Raw genomic sequence first — 22248 nt, forward strand, 5'->3', positions numbered from 1 at the left:
CAAGACAAGTAGTAACGAAAACTCACACGAAACAGTAGATGAAAAAAAGAAAGCATATGGATGGGCTATTATAGTGCGTATGCGTTAAGGAAACGAAACACTTACCGCTTTTGCTTTGATTCTTCTGCTTGTTTCTGCCCGTTGAGTACCCTCTCCTCTTCTCCCTTATGCAGGCTTCGTAAACAGGAAGACTGTTTCCCTCAACTTTCTCTTACGGCACGGCAACTTGTAACAACCAGCGGTCTTAAAATCCATGATTTTACTCATACACGGGAACAAACAACAAAGTAATTTAAAAAAAGTGTGATGTCATCTGTTCTTTAGTTATGTACAAATTGTTTTTAAATGTATTTACACTGGCACTATTTATACTGTTTACACTGGCAGTCTTCCTTACATATTTGCATGTAAAAAGAGAATTTGGGAGACTTTGGAAGATTGTAACCTGCTTCTTCTCTCCGTTATAATTTGCCCTCCTTTAGAGAAAAGTCTCTCACAAGGGACGGATGTTGGCATGATACAGAGCCTTCTTTTCATAATCTCAAATAATCTGGGATACAGGAATCTCCTCTCTTTCCACCATGCTAGCGGATTTTCTTTTCTGTGAAGAAGACTTTCCTGTAGGAAGTTCTTCACTTTTACGATACCAGCAACAGTGGGATTTTCCGGTGCGATAAGGCTTGAAACTTTAGTGTCGAACTCCTCCCAAAGTTCACTGGTGTGTATATTACTCGACTGATGGCAATTACGAGTAGTTACTTCTTCTTCGTTTGTAGCAACGACAATTCCCCTTGCTTTCTTTTCAATTATTGACCTCGTCTTCTCGAAGCAATTGTTATCATCGAACCCTTGCTTCTTAAAACGCGGATCAAGAAAAGTTGCCTCCGCTAGCAGTGGCGTATCTTCTGCCTTTCCAAATCTCCTTTTCAGTTCGTTCAATATCGTTTCTGACATTCTTTGAAGATCGCTGACTGTCTCCGAAGAAGTTCCTTCATTTTGTTTTGGCAGTTGTTCGTGTTGGAATTTTGTCATATGCCGCAACAAAGCCCTGCTTAATAAGATGCACTTCGAAATTGTAACATCTTTCTCACTACTGAGTTCCAGCGTAACTTCATCAAACCTCTTCAAAATATCGCACGCTTTCTCTATAGTCACCCATTCATTGCTACTGAGGAGTTCTATGTCAGAATTGGTCACAGCTAATGTCGACACGACGGGATCTTTCAGTTTTAGAATTCTTTCAAACATATGAAAGGTCGAGTTCCACTGCGTCGGCATATCCTGCTTTAGCTTCAACTCCGGATATCCCATCTGTTGCTGATACTGCTTTAATTTCAAAGCTGCATGGGAACTTCTTCGAAAATATTCAACTATAGCTTTGACCTTTGCCTGAACAGTCTTGATTTTGCTGATGCCAGCTTGTACAATCAAATTTAGGCTATGGGCAAAGCACTGAACATGACGCCATTCACCCAGTCGAATAGCTGCTGTTATATTTGCAGCATTGTCACTTACGACTGCAGAGACTTTATCCTGTATACCCCAATCATTGAACACTCGTTTCAACTCCAAGGCGAGATTTTCAGCTGTGTGCCGAGATCGGATCTCAAAACACTCAAGTAGGAACGAGCGAAGCTGGCAATCGTTATCTATAAAATGGACCGTCACCGCCATGTAGCTCTGATTGCTCATGGATGTTCAAGCATCCGTTGTTACAGACACGCGGAGGCAGCGGTCAGCTCTGCTCTAACCTCCTCTTCCGTCTCGTTGTACAATATGGGAATAATGTTGGAGACGGTTTTTCGGGAAGGAAGAGTATAACCTGGGTTCAACATTTTAACAAAATTCTGAAACTCCCTGTCCTCCACGATACTGAAAGGGTGGAACTCTTTAACAATCATCTATACTAACTGCTTATTTATTTGTTTGTTCTTATTTGCTGGTAACGGCCTATGTAAATATTGTGATATTTGCGGCTGATTGTTAGGCTTAGAGATGATTTGAGGCTTAGAGCTACAAGGCTGCGGTTGATTGTTGTCAGTTGTTGTTGCTGGAGTTGAAGTTCCGAAATCCTGTTGCACCAGGCTGTTATCCCCTTCTTGATTGTTCTCAATGGTCACTCCAGTGCGTTGGCGCTTGATGTCAACGGTAGGATGTTTTCTAGATAAGTGTTTTGAGAGATTTGTCGTTGATCCCCCATTAAAACTAATCACAACAGAACAGAAGCTACATTTAGCTTTATTTTGTCCCACTTCAGTGAAATAATTCCACAAAAGGCTCCGTTTCCTTATTTCTCTCCGGCTATCCATTCTTCGAACAAACCACACTCACTTCCCCAAATTCACAGATACAAATAAAAGAAAAGTTGCAATGTACAAAAAAATCAATAACTTGAAAATCTTTCGATAACAAAGAGTTGTTTATTGTGGAATTAATCCAAATAAACAAATAACACAAAAATTGTTTTCGAAATCGCAACGCACAATGGAAAAAACCGAAAAACACGGAAACACAACCACTCACGCTTTGATAAACTCAACTAATGCGGACTCTGGATTTACGCTTCCCTCATCTGTCGGATAAACGAAACGAGAGATATGTTTGGCCAATTTCTTACTGAACTTTTATGATGCTAAAAATAGTAGTTTACCACAGTACCTCAATAAAACTCAATGTTTTCGCATGAACTTGAGGTTTGACCACGAGGACAGAGCGGTTGTTTCTGTAGGCATGTCTTGCAGCTTTTCTGTGAGATGTAACAAAAGATTTCATTCGACCCGTTCGAAAAGCTACTATATTTTCAAGTTCTACATATATTGTTTTGTATGTATTTTATTAACATCTTAATCGAGCTAAGAGTCGGCAGAACTAAAAAAATCCGAACCACTTTGAGTTTATTTATTTACTTATTTATTTACCAATCACCAGATACAGCTCAGACGCTATTTTATACTGGATATCTAACAATAACAATGGAAAGGATTTGGGAAGATATCGGCCAGGGCCTGTTTTAGTAGGCACCATCCCGGTATTTGCCTGGTAGGACTGAGGGAAACCCTGGAAAACCCCGGTCAGGATGGTCGGCAGCGGGAATCGAACACACAACCTTCCGAATGTGAATCCAACGCTCTACCACTTGAGCTACTTCAATGAAATAACTTCCAGAATTCGAACTTGACCGCTTGCCAAAATACAAAGCACTAGATACCGACCAGTGAAAAAATCCTGAGTTTAACGTCCAACATTTTATGCCTCGGACGAGTAAAGGATACGCATGAAATTACAAGAATTTTGAGAAATGAATTGAGACGGGATCAGTGTTTCTTCCAGACAGTTAGGGATGCGCACGAGACGAGTCGAGACAGAATTTTCCTGACAAAATTCGAGTCGAGACACAGCTCTTCCAATAGAAAAATATATATTTTTCGAGTCGAGACATAACTTTTACAGCACATTTGCGAGACGAGACAGTCTCAAATCTTGTCTCGTGCGCATCCCTACAGACAGTTTTATTTGGGGGAAGCACTGTCCCCCTAGAGCTCTGAGAGTGCCCCCGGAGGAGACCAAAATAATACGTTTATATCATAATAAGTATAATAGTACGAGCAGTGCCCCTCCGAATACTAAATGTGCCCCCGAACATTTTTTTCTGAAAGAAACACAGAACGGGATTCCCGAGAAAAGACACGAATACAATATCATCACCACGAACCCACAGTGACTGGGATCGGACTAGGAAACCTGAAACGCAGAGTGAGTGAGTGATTAGGGGGGGTAATGGGGACGTCAGCAGCAAGGCTATATGTCCCCGTCACGATAAACACGGTTGGTCTGAATTAAAAGATGGGAAGAAAAAGGCTAAAACAATGGGACAAACAAAACTGCTGATAAATAGAATGGAAAAATAGAAAATAAAAGCAATAAATAAATTAAAATATATAACAATAACAATATATAGAAACACAATAAAAGCTAACAGAAGTTAAAAATGCAGCAGCAATAAAACAGTGGGAACACACTAAAACAGCTCAGAGAACGTGAGCAACCCCTGAAGCATTAACAAACTCAAGTACCCGGCGAACCATGTCACTTGAATCCCCCAAAGCACGGGCAAGAGCAGAAGGCAATCTGAAACGTTCTCTGAGATCTGAGTATTCAGGACATTCAACATGAATGTGCTGAATACTCAGCGGGACTATACACTCCTCACAATACGGACGGTTCAGCCTCCGCAGCAAGTAGCCATGCGTCAGATGAGAGTGTCCGATACGCAAACGCGCTAGGAGCACTTCATCTCGACGACGAGCGGACGAGGACGTACGCCACTCTCCTAAGAGTGGCTTGACTGCGTGCAATTTATTGTCAATGGCCTGGTCCCAATCTATTTGCACTGAGAGCGCATCAAGTTAGAAAAATACGAATGAAGATCGGAGCAGGGAAGGCTATGCTCCAGTGCAACCCCGGCCAAGGCGGCGTTCTTGGCAGCAGTATCAGCAAGTTCGTTTCCCCGGATGCCGACATGACCCGGCACCCAGCAGACAACGACGACACTACCCTGTTGCTGCAAGTGATGGCATCTCAGAAGAATGTCCTGCACGAGAGAGTTCATACTGAAGACATTCTGTAGACTCAGAACCACACTCGGAGAATCGGTGCAAACAAGCACACGACGTAACGAAAGCGTGAGAGCGTGGTCTAAGGCAAGCGTAAGAGCAGTCAATTCTGCAGTGAACACGGAACACAGGCGATGCAAATGGAATTCTGAGCTGCCCTCGTCCGTGACAAAGGCACAGCCTACAGAATCACCATCCTTAGAACGGTCCGTACAGAATACATTAAAATCGGGGTACTGATCCAACAATGCGGCAAACTCGTGCTGGTACACCTGGGGACTAATCTGCTGTTTCGAATACATAGACAAACTTAAATCGTGGCGAGGTAGACGAAATTTCCATGGGGAAAGAGCACAAAAGTGAACCACCGAAAGAGAAGGCCACACAAAATCGTCGCCAAGGACACTATCACACGCACGGATATACCATGGACGTGTAGCATAGCGCTCGTATATTCGACCACCACGGAGACAGGGTCTACAAGGATGGTCGGGAATGCAACGCACATGCGCAGAATAATTAAGGAGTAGTCTACTGCGACGATACGCTAAAGAAGGTTCATTAGCTTCAATATACAGGCTAGGAACGGGACTGGTACGGTAGGCGCCAGTAGCAATACGAATGCCCAGGTGATGCACTGTATCAAGTTGTCGTACCAGAGAAGCACGAGCAGAACCATAGACAATACAGCCATAGTCTAGCTTGGACCGAATTAGACTACAGTACAAACGAAGCAGAACAGTACGATCAGCACCCCACGTGCGGTGGGAAAGGACACGAAGGAGATTCAGAGCTCGAAGACAAGAGTATTAAGAGTCCGAAGATGTGGTGCCCACGACAAGCGACGGTCAAATACCAGACCCAAGAAACGGACTGTATCAACGAAGGTCAAACGGGTGCCCTACCTGAAACCCAGAGGTGACCTTTTCTTTACCACTGGTGCACTGTTACTCTAGAGCTTCGTAGAAGTTTATTTTATGTACACTCATGTCCAAAATTATTGTCGCATGTTTATAAATATGTTGTTCTAAGAATATAATGTGACAACGAATTCGCCTGGTATGTCTTATAATGTTAGTATGTGTATAATCCGGAAAGACATGTATGTGGAAAATTTCATGTCAAAAGAGCAGTAAATAAGAACATTAAAGCAAAAATAAAACTTTCTTGTCCATTTAGCAACATTTTGTTTTATTCGTTCTAATTTTCGTATTTATAATTCTTTTCCTATGAATTATACCACAAATATACATTTCCCGATTATACATATAGTATCAGTATTAAAAGTACCCTGCAAAATCATGATCAAATTATATTCTCACAAGAAGATAGTTATAGATATGCGACAATCATTTTGGACGTGAGTGTACATGTAATTATGAACTTTTTTTTCATTTGAGATAATTGGCAAGTTTAAGTTCGTGAACTATGTCGGCATTATCCTTGATTGTGTCACCTTACTCACTCATTCTGTGGCTTAAGGAACTAGATAGTTCATAGCCCAGAAACAAAATGTCTCCATCTGATCCTATTCTGAGCAGGAGCTCCTTCACGACTAAGCGGTTAGCGTACGCGCCTTTGGCGTGGGAAATCCGAGTTCGATTCCCGGAGGGAGCTCATGTAGTTCGGTTTCCACTTTCATCAGTAGGTCAATGTCTCATATAGCCTGGCTCCTAAAAGGGGCGTTAAACTCAAAATCAACTCAACTGAATCTATTCTGAGCAGCTCCAATCCCATCTGAATCCTTATTCGGCTGTGCTCATTTTCAAATACTTTTATTGTATTCATCATATGCAAAATTGTTTTCGAATACAATTATTAAAATTAAGTAAATGTAATATTTTAAAAAATACCACAAAGACAGTACAATTTATCATTAGTGCCGTTGAATTCATTGTTCAAGCCGCTTTGTTCACATAAATTTTTTGAAGATTAATTTTGTGACAAAAACTTAAATTTCTACCGATATCAATGATATTGGTTGTTTTTTTTTAAATCTTTTCTGGTGCCGAACATCATTATCTATGATTATGGTTATTTACATTGCAGTATTTGCTTTCATTCTTGACAAACTAAGCAAAAAAAAAAAAAGTCATCAGATTCGAGGTATTGCCGGCTCTTAAAGAATCTATTTCATCCTTAGGATTACATGGTTAGGAATTAGATTTCTGGGCTTTCGGCATGGATGGCCATGTTACCCCATCACGTATAAAAGATAACGTTTCTCGGCGATCACACTATCTGGGGAAAGGGAAGGAAGGGATAGGTCTGGGACCTATATGTAAGGTACCATTCCGGCATTTGCCTGGTGTGAATGAGGACGCTCTCAATTAGGATGGCTAGCCTGAGAAAGCTTTTACACTTTTTCGACCGAGTGTCCCCACAGGGAACAGAACCCTGAACTGCTCGCCATGGGCGCCCGAGGGGGGGCAGGAAGGCCCGGGTCCCTCCTTGGTTCACGAAAATGTATACATAATATAGCAAACCACGTATACTAAATACCAGACGTAATATAGTAACAATGGAATGCACCTCCCCCTGGAAAATTTCTTCGCCCCCACCCGGCTCTCGCACAAAAGGCGAGAGTGTTAGCGATTACACTATGCGGGGCCACTCTTACAATTCTTGCGTAAAAAGTACTCTAAATTTTTCAACTTTGTCGAATGGTTGTCAATTGTAGTCAGTATGCGAATTAATTTATTTGAGCAGACGGGACAGAACCCAATTTCTATTTAGGCTAGTACAGAAAAACGAGAAATTTATGCAATTTCAATTTCTCAAGGGAAGGAATTCCTCGGTACCCTCTACAAAGTTCGCACACTGCTTCTAGCTGCTGTTTCTAAAGAAGCCTTAATTTCTAGTGTGGAGGCCGGAAATTTTTGCGTTCTACATTTTTTCTTATCTCTAATTTCATTCTATTTTCCCGATATATATTCTGTTCTTTCCGAAAATATGTTAATTCACTTTAAATGCATGTAAATGACCAATACGATATATATATATATATATATATATATATATATATATATATATATATATATATATATATATATATATATATATATATATATATATAGATAGATAGATAGATAGATAGATAGATAGATAGATAGATAGATAGATAGATAGATAGATAGATAGATTGTATATCTATATATATCTATATATCTATCTATATCTATGAAACATAGCCCTTCATTCTTTTTTTTATTTAGCCCACCTGCAGTTACGTATACACAATAGTACTGTCTATGAAACTATTCATGGCGGTTCTACGTCGGGTATTCATTAAGAAAGGAAGAATGAAAACAACTATTTTGCACCCCACGCTGGAGTCATTCGCTCTAAAGAGGGTGGAGCGGGCGATACTATTTTCTTCTAGTCAGTTGCCTGAAAATATTATTTCCTTTTCTCCCTTTCTCTCCCCCGAAGCAAAATTCTACTTGATTGCTTTGTGAATAGTATGCTGCCGAAGATATACGAACTGCTACGAAGCCAAGCTGTAACTGAATACACTGAAAAAGCGAGACGCAAGCTTTTTGAAAACGTGTTTGAGTACGGGTAATCAGATTTGAGGGAAGGAAACCCAAAAGGCAACTGAGTACAGGGATTCAGAGGGACACATGAGTCCTTGTAATCAAAGTAACGAAAGTAGTCGTTACTTTTTATGATTCCTTCGAACTTAAAAGTAAGTTTAGTTAGTTTACTTATATTTCCCATCATTTCTCTTGTTTTTAAATCTGGTATAATATTTCTAGTCCTGGCACCTTTCCTGGAATGTTTTCATTCTTCTTCCCATTTTGTTCGGATGATTCTTTCAATATCTTCATCGAAGCTTGGTATTTCTCCTGTGATTTCTAGTACCTTCGTCATTTCTTTATTTTGGATCCAGGTCTTGATACATTTTCTTAATATTTGGAAATGTATCGTTTCTTCATATGTAAGTACTTTGGCTGGGATTGTCTTCATTATGTTATTTATCCTTATTAAAATAAGTCTATGCACTCTTGTCAATGTTTCTTTCAGTTTAATATTCATAAAAATTCGGTGTCCCCATTTGCCCACGCAGTACTGTAAGATTGCCATTAAAATTGTCTTTTTATATAACTTGAAAATCTTCTTGTCCAGTCTAAAGTCTTTTGTTGCAACTGTTAGTAATTTGTTGGCTACCTTTTTTGCTTTTTCTGTTATATGTTTATGAAAGTTTAATTTTTTATCGACCCATACTCCAAGATAACAGTTACTTAAATTCATTTACGTGTTCAATTTTTGTATCATTAGTTTTTGTTATTGGATCCCTCTTTAAAATTTAACCAAAAGCCGTATATTTAGTTTTACTTGCTGATAAATTTAACTTATTTTCTTTGCACCAATTATCTAATTCTGTTAATACTATTTTCCCTTTTCTTTCTATTTCATTTCTTGATGATGCTGAAAATACAACTCCAGATCATCAGCATAACCCACAATACCGATTGTTTCTTGCATATTATTTAAGTGATTTAAACATGGCTGTAGTGTAACATCCCACATTAAGGTCCCGAGTATCGAGCCTTGTGGGCAGCCTTTTGTGCTTATTGTTTTAATGGTTTCTCCCGGTGCTTGTATTTGTATTTGTATTTGTCTCCCGCTACAATAATCTAACATTATACAGTGTTAATCACTTAAGTAAAATGATTATGAGAAAATTGAAAATATAATTGGAAAGTTTTCTCCCAATATAAGGCAAATATGATATCCAATTCGGTGTGATATTAGGAGGGCGCGGTGGCTCAGTGGTAGAGCGTTCATCTCCGATGCTTGGTGTCCCTGGTTGGATCCCAGTTCGCGCTGTGTGGACATTGTGGTGGACAAACACCGTGCTCGTGGTTTTCTCGGGGTTCTCCCGTTTCCTCCCACTTTCTTCATTCCACCATTTCACTCATTTCTCATTATCACCGTCTCCTTTAGCCTAACCGGCATAATCGTGGGACGTTAAACTTAAATATTTCATTTCATTTTTTCGGTGTGATGTTTTCTTTCTTCCACCGTAGACACCACAAGAAATAAAGTTTGAGTATTTATACCGTTCTTTTGGTGTAATTTCACTTACACCAGGCATGAAGAATGTTTTATTCCTGTTTTAAATACAATCATGCAAAATAAGACTAATCATACGATTTAAGAGATTTTTTTTTTCATTCACGTAGATTGTGTCACACTATCACGAAAGTTACCAGCTTACATTCAGCATACCGGTTATTCTGCAAGGATTTCTTGAAGTTTCTTCTCTCTTGTAAAACTTGATTCTTAATGAAGCGGTTCGTTTCAGTTTTATTTTTTGTATTTAACTATATTTAAAATAAAAATGTGTTAAACTTTGAGAAGTAGTGAATTATGCTGCTATAATCGTAACTTATGTAATGCGTTTTCTGAAAGTAATAAAATTAGTAAGGGAATTATTTCAGAAAATGTTAATGTTCTAGATAAAATTAATGGCGTAGCTACTATAAATGAAATTAAAGAAAAGGTATGTGAGTGCAGTTACTTGTCTAGTGAACAAAGGAAAAAGTTATTTGAAATATTATTGAAGCATCAAATGTTTCCACAGATTACCCAGTTAGATGTAACACCTTTGACTAGACAATGGAGGCAAATACTAACAAAACGATTGTGAAACGACAATACAGTCTTCCTTATCATTTTAGACAGTATAGATAAGCAAATTGACGAATAGCTTAAACATGGTGTAATGGGAAACGATAGCTATCCCATTTTCTGTATACCTAAAAAGAACAGTGACAAACCGAGAGTAGTTGTAAATCTTAACGAACTTAGTGAGCATATTAAATTAAAAAAAAAAAACTAATCTAAGCTCTGCACTTGACCGAAAAATCTCTAAACTTTTTCATGTGTATAAATGATCGTTGCTTTACTCAAGAGTAGGTTTCGCATAAGGTATTCGGACTGTTAAATCTACTCACAGGTAAATCATTCAGTTGATAGATTGAAAGCTTGCAAACTTAGTAAAAAAAAAATGGATTTAGCTGTTAATCTCTGTAATAACCAATGCGATAAAATTTCGAATAAGGAGTGTAAAAATTCCGATTTAGAATGTTGCATTCAAGAAGTCACTTCTGATACCATTAATGCAATCTCAAACACTTCTAAAATCAACAGTAATAGAATTACCCTAGTAACCGATGATAATGAATGGGGGTTAATGGGGACGTCAGCAACGAGGCTATATGTCCCCGTCACGATCAACAACGTTGCTCAGGACTGCAAGATTAAAATTGAATTACACGTTAAAACGAAGACAGTGCAAAGGAACGAGAGTGCTGCTAAATGAATAAATGGAAAAAAGCTAAAGTGTAAGATAAAAGAATAAATAAGATAAAAAGATAACAATAACAATATACAAAAATAAACTTAAAACAAATGACAAAATATAAAAATATAGCAGCAATAAAACAAGGACAACAGACTAAAAATAGCTCAGAGAACGTGAGCAACGCCAATAACATGCACAAACTCAAGTACCCGGCAAACAACATCACTATCATCCCCCAAAGCACGGGTGAGAACAGAAGGCAGTCCATAACGTTCTCTGAGATCTGAGTATTCAGGACATTCCACAAGAATGTGCTGAATACTCAGGGGAACTATACACTCTTCACAATACGGACGGTTCAGCCTCCGTAGCAAGTAACTATGCGTCAGATGAGAGTGTCCGATACGCAAACGCGCCAGGAGCACTTCATCTCGACGACGAGCGGACGTGGACGTACGCCACTCACCTAGGAGTGGTTTGACTGCATGCAATTTATTCTCAATGGCCTGGTCCCAATCGGCTTGCCAGTGAGAGCGCATCAAGATGTGAAAATAGGAACGAAGATCGGAGCAAGGAAGGCTATGCTCCAGTGCAACCCCGGCCAAGGCGGCGATCTTGGCGGCTGTATCAGCAAGTTCGTTTCCCCGGATGCCAACATGACCCGGCACCCAGCAGACAACGACGACACAACCCTGCTGTTGCAACTGATGGCATCTCAGAAGAATGTCCTGAGTGAGAGAGTGCATACTGAAGACATTCTGTAGACTCAGAACCACGCTCTGAGAATCGGTGCAAATAAGCACACGACGTAATGAAAGCATGAGAGCATGGTCCAAGGCAAGCTTAAGTGCAGTCAATTCGGCAGTGAACACGGAACACAGGCGATGCAAAGTGAATTCTGAGCTGCCCTCGTCGGTGACAAAGGCACAGCCTACAGAATCCCCATCCTTAGAACCGTCCGTATAGAACACACTAAAATCGGGGTACTGATCTAACAGTGCGGCAAACATCTGCTGGTACACCTGGGAACTAGTAGCTTGTTTCGAATGCAGAGACAAACTCGTATCATAGCGAGGGATACAAAGCAGCCATGGTGGAAGAGCACAAAAGCGAACCAACGAAAGAGAGGGCCACACGAAATCATCAGCAAGGAAACTCTCACACGCCCGGATGTACCATGGACGTGTAGAACGAGGACGTGCAGCATAGCGCTCGTAATTCCGACCACCACGGACACGTGGTCTACAAGGGTGGTCTGGAATACAACGCACATGTGCAGAATAATTAAGAAGGAGCCTCCTGCGACGATACGCTAGGGAAGGTTCATTGGCTTCAACGTACAGGCTTGCAACAGGACTAGTACGGTAGGCGCCAAGAGCAATACGAATACCCAGGTGATGCACTGTATCGAGTTGGCGCAACAAAGAATCACGAGCAGAGCCGTAGGCAATACAGCCATAGTCTAACTTGGACCGAATTAGACTACGGTACAAACGTAGTAGAACAGTACGATCAGCACCCCACGTGCGGTGGGAAAGGACACGAAGGAGATTCAGAGCTCGAAGACAAGAGTATTTAAGATTCCGTAAATGTGGTGCCCACGACAAGCGACGGTCAAACACCAGACCCAAGAAACGGACTGTATCAACGAATGACAAACGGGTGCCATCGAGGTACAAGTCCGGGTCAACAACGCACGTACGCTGCCGGCACAAGTGAACACATTGGGATTTCTCGGTGGAAAAGCGAAATCCAGTCTCATTCGACCAGCGAACGAGACGATTCAGAGTCAGTTGAAGCTGTCGAGTAATGCCGCGAAGGTGGCGGGAGCGACAGAAAATGACAAGATCGTCAACATAAAGCAGACCAGACACGGGAGGCTGGATCTGCGAAAGAACGCTGTTGACTGCGACAGCAAACAACGTGACACTAAGAACACTGCCTTGTGGAACACCATTTTCTTGTACAAAGCGCTCTGAAAGAGTAGAGCCCACACGCACTCGAAAGTGTCGCTCGTGAAGAAAATTCGAAATAAAGTGGGCCATATGCCCACGAAGACCCCAGTCATATAATTGTTTTAGGATTCCGTAACGCCATGTAGTGTCATACGCCTTCTCTAAGTCGAAAAATATAGCTACAAGATGTTCGCCGTGGAGAAAGGCGTCTTGAATTTCACCCTCAAGATAAGCGAGATTGTCTGTAGTGGAGCGGAAACGACGAAATCCACTTTGAAATGTGCTCAAAAGGGAATGCGATTCCAAATACCACACCAGGCGCTTGTTGACCATTCGCTCTAGCAGCTTACAGACACAGCTCGTGAGAGCAATGGGTCTGTAGCTCGTGGGGCTAGTTGCGGCTTTCCCTGGCTTTAAGATGGGAAGAACCAGGGCCTCGCACCAAGCAGGTGGAAAAAACTCCTCAACCCAGAGGCGATTATACAGTTGCAATAATGCAAGCTGAGAATCGCGGGAGATGTTGCGCAACATATCATACGAAACACGGTCAAGCCCGGGAGCAGTATTGGACGATTCGCGGAGAGCAGAATCGAACTCAACGAGCGTGAAAGGAGCGTTATAGTCCTCACTGTTGGCGGTACGGAAATTTAACGGGTGTCGCTCCAGCTGAGGACGGGAACGAGCAAAGGCTGGTGGGTAGTGATCTGACTCAGAGATAGTGGCAAAATGGTGGCCCAATATATTGGCGATCTCTGAGGGATTGGTCTCTAGAACACCATTCACGTTTAAGGCTGGAACAAGAGGTAAAGAAGCGGATCCGTTTAGGGAGCGAACCCGACGCCACACAGTTGACATAGGTGTGCGGCTACTGATGGACGAAACGTAATTCTTCCAGCTTTGGCGCTTCGAGAGCTTTACCAGACGTCGTGCACGAGCACGTAGAATGCGGAACTCCTGAAGATTGTCTTCTGTAGGATGATGATTAAAAGTGGCAAGAGCGCGCCGACGAGCCTGGATAGCCTCACGGAGTTCCGCAGACCACCATGGAACACGCCGGCGGGAAACGTCGCCACCGCATTCTGGAATGGAACCATGAGCAGCATCGAGAACAGTCTGCTCAAAACCCTCAGCCACAACAGCTACAGGGAGATCATCACGACAATGAAACTCACTGAGCTCACGGAATTTACGCCAGTCAGCACGCTTCAGATTGAAGCGGCGGAGAGGAAAAGGAGGAGTAACAGGGAGACCTTCAACAAACAACGGGAAGTGATCACTGCCACAAAGATCAGGATGCACTCTCCATGTCAATGAAGTCAAGAGACCAGCACTGCACATGGAGAGGTCGATACAAGAATATGTGCCATGGGCAGTGGAGAAATGAGTAGGACTGCCATCGTTAAGGATGAGCAAGCCACTCTCCTCAAGAAAGTCGGTGACCTCGCGGCCACGACCGTCAGTACGGACAGAACCCCACAGACGGTGGTAGGCATTGAGGTCTCCTACAAGTAAGACTGGCGGCTCAAGTTGATGGAAGAGCTGAAGCAGATCGGCGGTTGTAAAGGCTTCGGAGTGAGGAACGTACAATGAGCAAACTGTAAGCGGGCGAGAAAAGTGTACTCGCACCGCAACGGCTTGCAGTCGGGATACAATGTTAACTGGCTGAGAATACACAGAATCGGAGGCACAGACTGCCACGCCGCCAGCAGCGTGGTTAGCGTCTGGCTTATCACATCGATACATAGTATACCCAGAAAGAAGAAAGGACTGGGTAGGCTTAAAATGGGTTTCCTGCAAGCAGAGAAGTACAGGCGAGTGGTCAGTGATCAGTTGGGACAATTCCTCACGGTGACCACAGAAGCCATTGAGGTTCCACTGAAGAAGCGCCATACTGGAAAGGATTAACGTTTGAGGCGAACTTTCCCACGGGGTCCAATAACAGCCCACTCGGAATCCATGAGTTCGTCCTCCACCATGTCAGATTTCAGAGAAACGGCAGGAGGCTTACGAACTGGCGTAGATTTTGTTCTCTTGGGAGTGAGAACAGTCTCGTTCAGCCGACGAATATGTTGGCTAAGTTTCAGTCCGGCGATATAAGGTGATCGGCGATGGGCTGGAGTACGCCGAAGAGCACCACTAACAGAAACACGTGGGGTTCTGGGAAGTTCGCTTGTCGTTGCAACTGGGGTCTTCGTGTCACAACTATTCTCTCGGACCGAGTCTGTCTGGGTGGAAACGTCGGAAGTCTGGGTGGCTACAGATTTTCGGGAACTTGCTGCAACAGTAGCGAAGGGAACAGAAAGCGAAGAAGGGACGCTTTCTTTCAGACGACGCTTAGCATCAGCAGCAGAGATCTTCTCAACAACCATGAGTTCCCGAATACGCTTCTCGCGTTGAAAGGCTGGACAGTCCCGAGACCAAGCTGAATGCTCACCCTTGCAGTTGACACAGAAGGGCTTGGCCGCTTTGCAGGGTTCCGCACCATGACTACCCTGGCCACAAATCGCACAAAGAGCAGCACTCGCATTACACGAGGTGCTGGTGTGCCCATAATGTTGACATTTAAAGCAACGCAAGGGACTAGGGATAAAGGGCCGAACTTTCAAACGATAGTATCCAGCCTTGACGTACTCCGGAAGCGTGGGCAAACTGAAAGTAAGAATCAGGGACTGGGTGGCGACAAGTTCGCCTGACTTCTTACTTTTGATTCGAGCACGTCGATAACGTGTTGGTCCGCTAACTCCGATTTGATTTCCTCCTCGGTTGCATTGAGGAGATCCCAACACGATATTACCCCTTTAGAAACGTTCAGCATACGATGTGGTTCGACTGACACGTTCACCGGTCCAATAGATGTTAACTTGAGTAGCTTCGCCGTTTGCCTCTCGTCTGTCGTTTCCACCAATAAAGTGCCATTACGCAGCTTCTTCATATCTTTAACCTGTCCGGCATGACAAGTGATAACTTTATGAATAACAAAAGGGGACAAGCCCTTAATAGCACTCGGACGGTTGGCATCAGAATTGGCACTATCTACGTCTTTATCTTTTATTACAAGATATCGGACAACAGGGGTCGCGATACTTGTCTTTTCCACTACATCAGTTTCATTTTGTTTGGGCTTCTTCCGTGAGGGAGAGCCCGGATTCGATTGTAATGTTTTTGTACCCATAAAAGTTTTGTTTGAATGAACATTGAAAAAGGAAAAAAGGGTGTGAGGTCACACCGGGGCGTTAATAGGGGAACTAACGCTACCCCCTGGCCATCCCTTCAGCACGTCCGACACCTTAGGATCAGCGTGGGGCCGACGCGGTCAAGGGGAATGGGAGTGCAACAAGACCATTCCCGTCGACAAAAACGCGTGGCCCCAGAAAAGGAAGAAGTAGAACAAAACAAAAGAGACCTGACCAACAAAAAGATAGACCCCACCAGCCCAGAAAAAAGAAAACAAAACAAAAAGGTGCGGATTTTTTTGTATTTTTAAATTTTTCGTGTTTTTTAACTATTTTATATTTTGCGATTTTTTTGTTTTTTGTTTATGTTCAAAGACTCAACACCTCGGACAACACAAACACTGGACGTACACAACATTAGGCCGGGTGGGTGCACGTCCTCCCCAAAGGGAGGAAGACGTCCACTAGACCTGCCTCTTCCCGACTCCCACCAACCACCCGCGAGTCCGGTAGCGGTATTCGCGGCTGAGAGGGCATGCAAGGAGATGATGATGATGAGGGGTGATAAATGAATGACTTATGAAGCCGCCCTCTCAGCTCCACCCCCTCCCCGACGATGACGGTCCGCTACATGGAGGGGGCCTAGTAACCGATGAGTACCGTATGTTAGATGCCTCTGGAAAAATTATTTTTGTACGAACGAAATCTTACAATATACCTTAGTTAATATAATCAACTCGGTTTCGTTATTAGATTAAGAGCGTTAAAATATAGTAGTGAACAATAACGAGTCTTCAGCCTTGAACTTGTATGGCAAGCTACCACAGCCATGAAATTTGAGCGGTGATTGGTGTGTTCATTCACCATTGCTTGCGTAAGTGCACGGTGAATATTGTTTATAGCTTTTCGTACAGATGTCTCATTCTTCGAGTTCACAAAGAAAAATTAATCGCAATAGTGTGTTCTATATGTTGCAATTTCATACGGACCCTGTTGAACAATGCATTGCCTCATGAGTATGTGGATACTCCAGCATGCTTTTTAGACGTGTTCTGAGTTTGTGATGTTAAACACGTGACCTTAATCCATTCTCATATTCTGCTTCTGAAGTAAGTTCCCACCAAACGTCAAAGTGGATTTTTCGTTTGCATTAACCCAATCATTTAAAAAATGTTAGAGTAATATTGTCTCGTAAAGGTTACGTATTTGCAATAACAACTGCTTGCTTTTATTTTCAACTGCATCATACGTGATTCAGTGATTTCTTTTGACAATAATAATTCACATTTTCTGTCTCTCATTGTTTAATCATAATTTTAAAAAAAATAGAATTTTCAATTACTGAAACGCAGTGCTTCACATAATAAAGTATTTTGGAGTAGATATTCTACCTACTTCAAAAAGAAAATAAGGCTATTACAGGGAATATTTTTCGTTCCGCGAAGTAAATTTTTCATAAATATCTCAATAAAACTGAATTTTTTTTTTACTTAAAACGCATTCTCTAATAAAGTGTAATTCGTGTTACCTGGATTGAAACACGTCGAAAATAGGAATAAAATACACATTGTAACCTGGAGTCTTCTGTGAAGGTATGGTCAGCTTATATAAATAAAATTACTAAGATACATTTTACGAAATGGTTGTGTATGTCATGTAACCAAAATCAAATAAGCTAACTTGTATTAAAATGAATCCGGTGAGAACATATTATTGGGGGAGGAGTATAACAGGTGATCTAATTGTGTAAATTTGTCGTTTGCTACAAAAAATTCTGAACATTCCCGGAAAAACTCGTGCCTGGTTTCTACGTAGATGTGTACACGGTGGGAACCTTGATTCTTGCTTAAAGTAAGACGAAGTTATTAGCTTTTGTGGCATAATTAGTTTACCTTTGTTTGAATGTATAGTCAGCTCGATCGAGTTCTCGTTGAATACTTTGATTAGACATCACTTGACAAGTACAACACATTGTCATGTCATTCTAACAACGGAATATTACGAAAGAGAAACCCACAGAATACTGGCCCTAAACAGATTTGCGCGGATATGAAAAAAGAAGCAAGTCTTCTATTTAGGGCCTAACTCTCAGATAAGGTAAGATCTGTTACGTTACTGCAGTCTTAACACCTGCAATGCAGACATTTCAGCATCACCTTCCAGCTGCTCGAATAATAGTGATAAATATAAAGTAATTTTATGTTCCTTCCAATTCGATGTAGTATAATGGAAGTTGTTCCCATCCTATCGCCCTAGTCGTCGAGATGAAGTGTTCCTGGTGCGTCTACGCATTGGACACACTCATCTGACGCAAGGTCATCTGTTACGTTTTCTGAATCGTCCGTATTGTGAAGAATGTATCGTCCCACTGAGTATTCGGCACATTCTCCTCGAATATCCTGGATACTCAAAACTCAGAGAACGTTACAGACTGCTATCTACCCTTGACCGAACTTTAGGGGATGATGTGTGTTCAGTTCGCCATGTTCTTGGCTTCGTGCATGCTGTTGACCTAGCTCACGTTCTCTGAGCATTTTAGTTCGTTGTTCCTTTTATGTTTTCGTTGCTTATATTTTATCCTTTATTCTCATATTTGATTGTTTTTTGTATTTATTGTTAGTGTTATAGTTTATCTTTATTTATTCTTTTAACTGTTTTTTTTAAGGTTTTTCTTACCATGCAATGTTTTCTCTGCTTTTATATTGTTCTTTTAATTTTTTCGTGAGGGCAGTCTGGGTTTGAGCAGCCGTGAGACGGGGACAAATAGCCTCGGTGCTGTCATCCGCATTCACGCAGCCCAAACTTCAAACTTCAGCTTCAATGTAATATAAGAGACCATGTGTAATTTACTTTCTTTTTTTTCCTTTTTTCTTTTTTCTTTTTTCTTTTTTTTGGTCTTGATTGAACTTTTTGAAAATATTCTTTTGCTTAGTTACTGTAATATTTCCTTGTGAAATAGAATACAGGGCACTCAAGACTTCATTCTTTTCAAGTGTAGCAACAAAATTGATTCCATATTTATTCCGTTCTATTTATTTATTTATTTATTAGGCAAGTAAACGGATGAGAGGTACACATCTATGCCCAGTATGTAGAAAACAGTTAATCGATCTATTGCTGAATCCTCCAACTCAGTTTAAACGTAGTCCTCATGATTCATAAGATAAACAATCAATTTTCAAACAGTTCGATAGGTGGATGTAAACATTGGATTGGGGTATAGTGTCAACAAAGAAAAAACAGATCAGATCAGATCAAAAACATCAGAAAAACATCGTTTCACAAGTTAGGAAAATTATATCTGGATCCAAAATTTCGCAAGCTAGTGAAATGGTGACATGAATGAGCATAGCGCAAATGAAAAAAGAAAAAAAAAATATTAAACTAATGGAACATAAACAGCTTGGAACAGTGCTGTCATATCTCGACTAATTTACGAGTTCTTTTAAATTTCGTTTTACAGAAGGGCATGGTGTCTCTGCGTGAAATTGAATTGTGCAAGACTAGCATCATTCGATGAAGCAAGTTTATCGGAAAATAAAACTAGTAAGAAAATTGCTACAAATGGTTAGTGAGTCCAAAAATGCAATTTCTCCCGTAGATATTAAGGCGTTACATACCAGTTAGGTGGCTATGGAAGCAAAAGAAAATCTTCGGAAAGCTTCACTGGAAACAGTAGGTATCCATGAGCATTCTATTCTCGGAATTATGTAATGATTCAACTCCTATTCCACAATGCTCAGGGACCGGCAGCGATGGGACATTTCACCCTGTGCCTTCAGAATCAAATAGTGAATGTTCAGAAAATGTCATAGAAATGTTTGCGGTTTGTGTTCACGAACATGAAAAAAGTTCGTGGACTGGACTACATCACCTAATGAAAACATATATAAAAGAACTGCAGCCATATTTTAAGCCTACCCACCAATATGTTCTCATTACCGGAAACTGTAATCAGCTTAGTATTGCCTAGTTAACACATTCCATACAGCCCGTATGGAAATGTGCGGGCTGTAGAAGTCCAATCACGTAGGTTAGTTATGAAGATAGCTGCATTTACTGTACATTCCAAAACTCCTGAGCTCCGCGGTAAATTGGCTGATCAGATGTCACATTCTGTGAAGTCATACACATAAACCGCACAAACAGAAATCTTTGCCGCAAAGTCAGTGGTAGTTGGAAGGATTTTGGAGGATGAAATGGACCAAGCAGAACCAACCTCACAACAGGAGATTACAGAAGCAAACAAACGAACACTTGTTAGGCCTTCAAGGAAAGGAAGGAGGTATTTTACTAATGATGAAAGAGAAGAGATCCGAAGAATATTCATCACGAACACTGAATGGAAAGTGAAGCCAAAAATAAAAGAAACAGTACTTTTAATGGAGAAATCTGAAACGTTACATCAACTGTATAAAAACCGTACAGTGCTTTCAGTTTCGCAATTCTCCAGAAAAGTAATGAAGAGTGTCCGTGGAGAAATTCTTAAGAAAAGCAGTTACGTTCAATTAATTTGATAATAATCTGATCGATCTACGAAGTTTTTTTTTTTTTTTTTTTTTTTTTTTTTTTGTCTGCTTGGTTGACCATCGTTTCCATTAATTTTAAATCATGGTATATTATTCTTTTGAAATTACGCAGTTGATTCAACCATTTAAATTTGATTTTCCTGTCCAATATTCTGTTAAGACTGCATCTATTTTAGTAGACTGAAGTGCTTGTTTATGTGTGTGTGTGTGAGAGAGAAGATATTGTTTATTACATACATTTTAAGTCTATATACTCCATTAGCTTTTATTTTCATATTGTCAAACTAAACACACTGATCAAGGTTATGTGAGAAAAATATGTTTAAAAAATGCAATCAGTTAACAGTTTCCACACACTAACTCTGTCTTCGTCAGACTTCCTCTTCTTCAGGCTACTTGGAAGTTGGTTACCTTTTACATACTTTCCGTGTATGAACTTTGAATTACGCTTCGCCCCTTCATTAAAAAGTAACCTTTTTTTTTTTTTTTCAAACACAAGTGTTACTTCTTAATGAAGGAATGGAGCCTAATGAAAAGTTTATCTCCAGAAAGTACATAAGAGATGACCAACTCCCAGGTAGCCAGGAGTGGAAATCTGATGAAGACACAGTTAATCTGTCGAAGCTGTTACGTGATTGTGTTTTTTTTAGACATTTTTATCACATAGTCTTGCTCAGTGTATATATTGTAATTTCAAGTTACGTAGTTGATTCAACCTTGAAATAATATAGATATACCTAGTTTAGTCAGTTCAAAGGTTTCTTCTTGTTTTTTGTGTTTGTGTGTGAGAGAGAATATATATTTCATATTATGTAGTAGATCCAACCATTTAGGTTTTATTTTCCTGTCTGGTGTGTTGATGTAGCGTAGATGCTTGAACTCAGGACATTGAGACTTAAAAAAAAAAAAAAAAAAAAATTACAATGCAACGTTTCAAGTATATCAAACTGGAATTTTCGCAGAAATATAGAATTGTAACTGAGTTTTCGTACAAGGGAGAAAGAGATTGTTTATTATTCCCATTGGTTTGCGTATACAAGGTATTTCATGTATTGTAAATATGGCGGACTTGTCCATATATGTAATTGATATCTAACAAAGAATAAAAACAAAATTTCTTCTCTGTGTTTGTAATTATTAATTTTGCTGCTTAAATTTCAAATTTATGAATGTACTAAGAATAGATTCTATACTGAAGGTTTTACACTTCATTCTGCACATTGTAATACGTAATGTTACTAGATCGTTTATTTAATATTTTCTTATGATTTTCTCAAGTTTGAGATTTAATAAAAAAAAAACAAAAAACAAAAACAGTTTAATCACTTTAATGGTAATTTGCTTTAATTAATTAAAAATTAAAACCAGAAGTAATTGAAAAGCATAAGGCAGGTAACTTCATTTTGGGCTAGTGTGCATATCTGTTAGTACAAGATTTTTTACACTAATAGCTGAGTTACGAGGCAACTTTGAGGAATACATGAATGTAACAACATGTGGCTCTTGGACTTTTAATTCCCTACAACCTACAAAATGTGGAGTCTGTAGTTTTTATTCCCAGCACTTCACGGTGTCCCTTGTACAATATTTCTGGGAAATAGAAATATTGATATTTAAAACTGCATTCCTTTAAACTAACTCTTGTAGATTTAGACTTCTGCCCAA

At 40.5% G+C, this 22248-nt stretch overlaps 1 protein-coding gene across 1 annotated transcript; it reads right to left on the reverse strand.

The window, feature by feature from the left end:
- Window positions 1-393: 393 nt before the first annotated feature.
- Window positions 394-1674, reverse strand: LOC145689665 (E3 SUMO-protein ligase ZBED1-like). Its single transcript, XM_081763857.1, has one exon. It carries the CDS (start codon window positions 1672-1674, stop codon window positions 394-396), a length of 1281 nt encoding a protein of 426 aa, XP_081619983.1.
- Window positions 1675-22248: the final 20574 nt, after the last annotated feature.

This window comes from Thermobia domestica, chromosome 7 (assembly GCF_964235325.1).
Source record: "Thermobia domestica chromosome 7, izTheDome1.hap1.1, whole genome shotgun sequence".
Classification (NCBI taxonomy): domain Eukaryota; kingdom Metazoa; phylum Arthropoda; class Insecta; order Zygentoma; family Lepismatidae; genus Thermobia; species Thermobia domestica.

Coding starts and splice junctions, on each gene's coding strand:
- LOC145689665 (XM_081763857.1), bottom strand. CDS start 1,674: ATGGCGGTGACGGTCCATTTTATAGATAACGATTGCCAGCTTCGCTCG.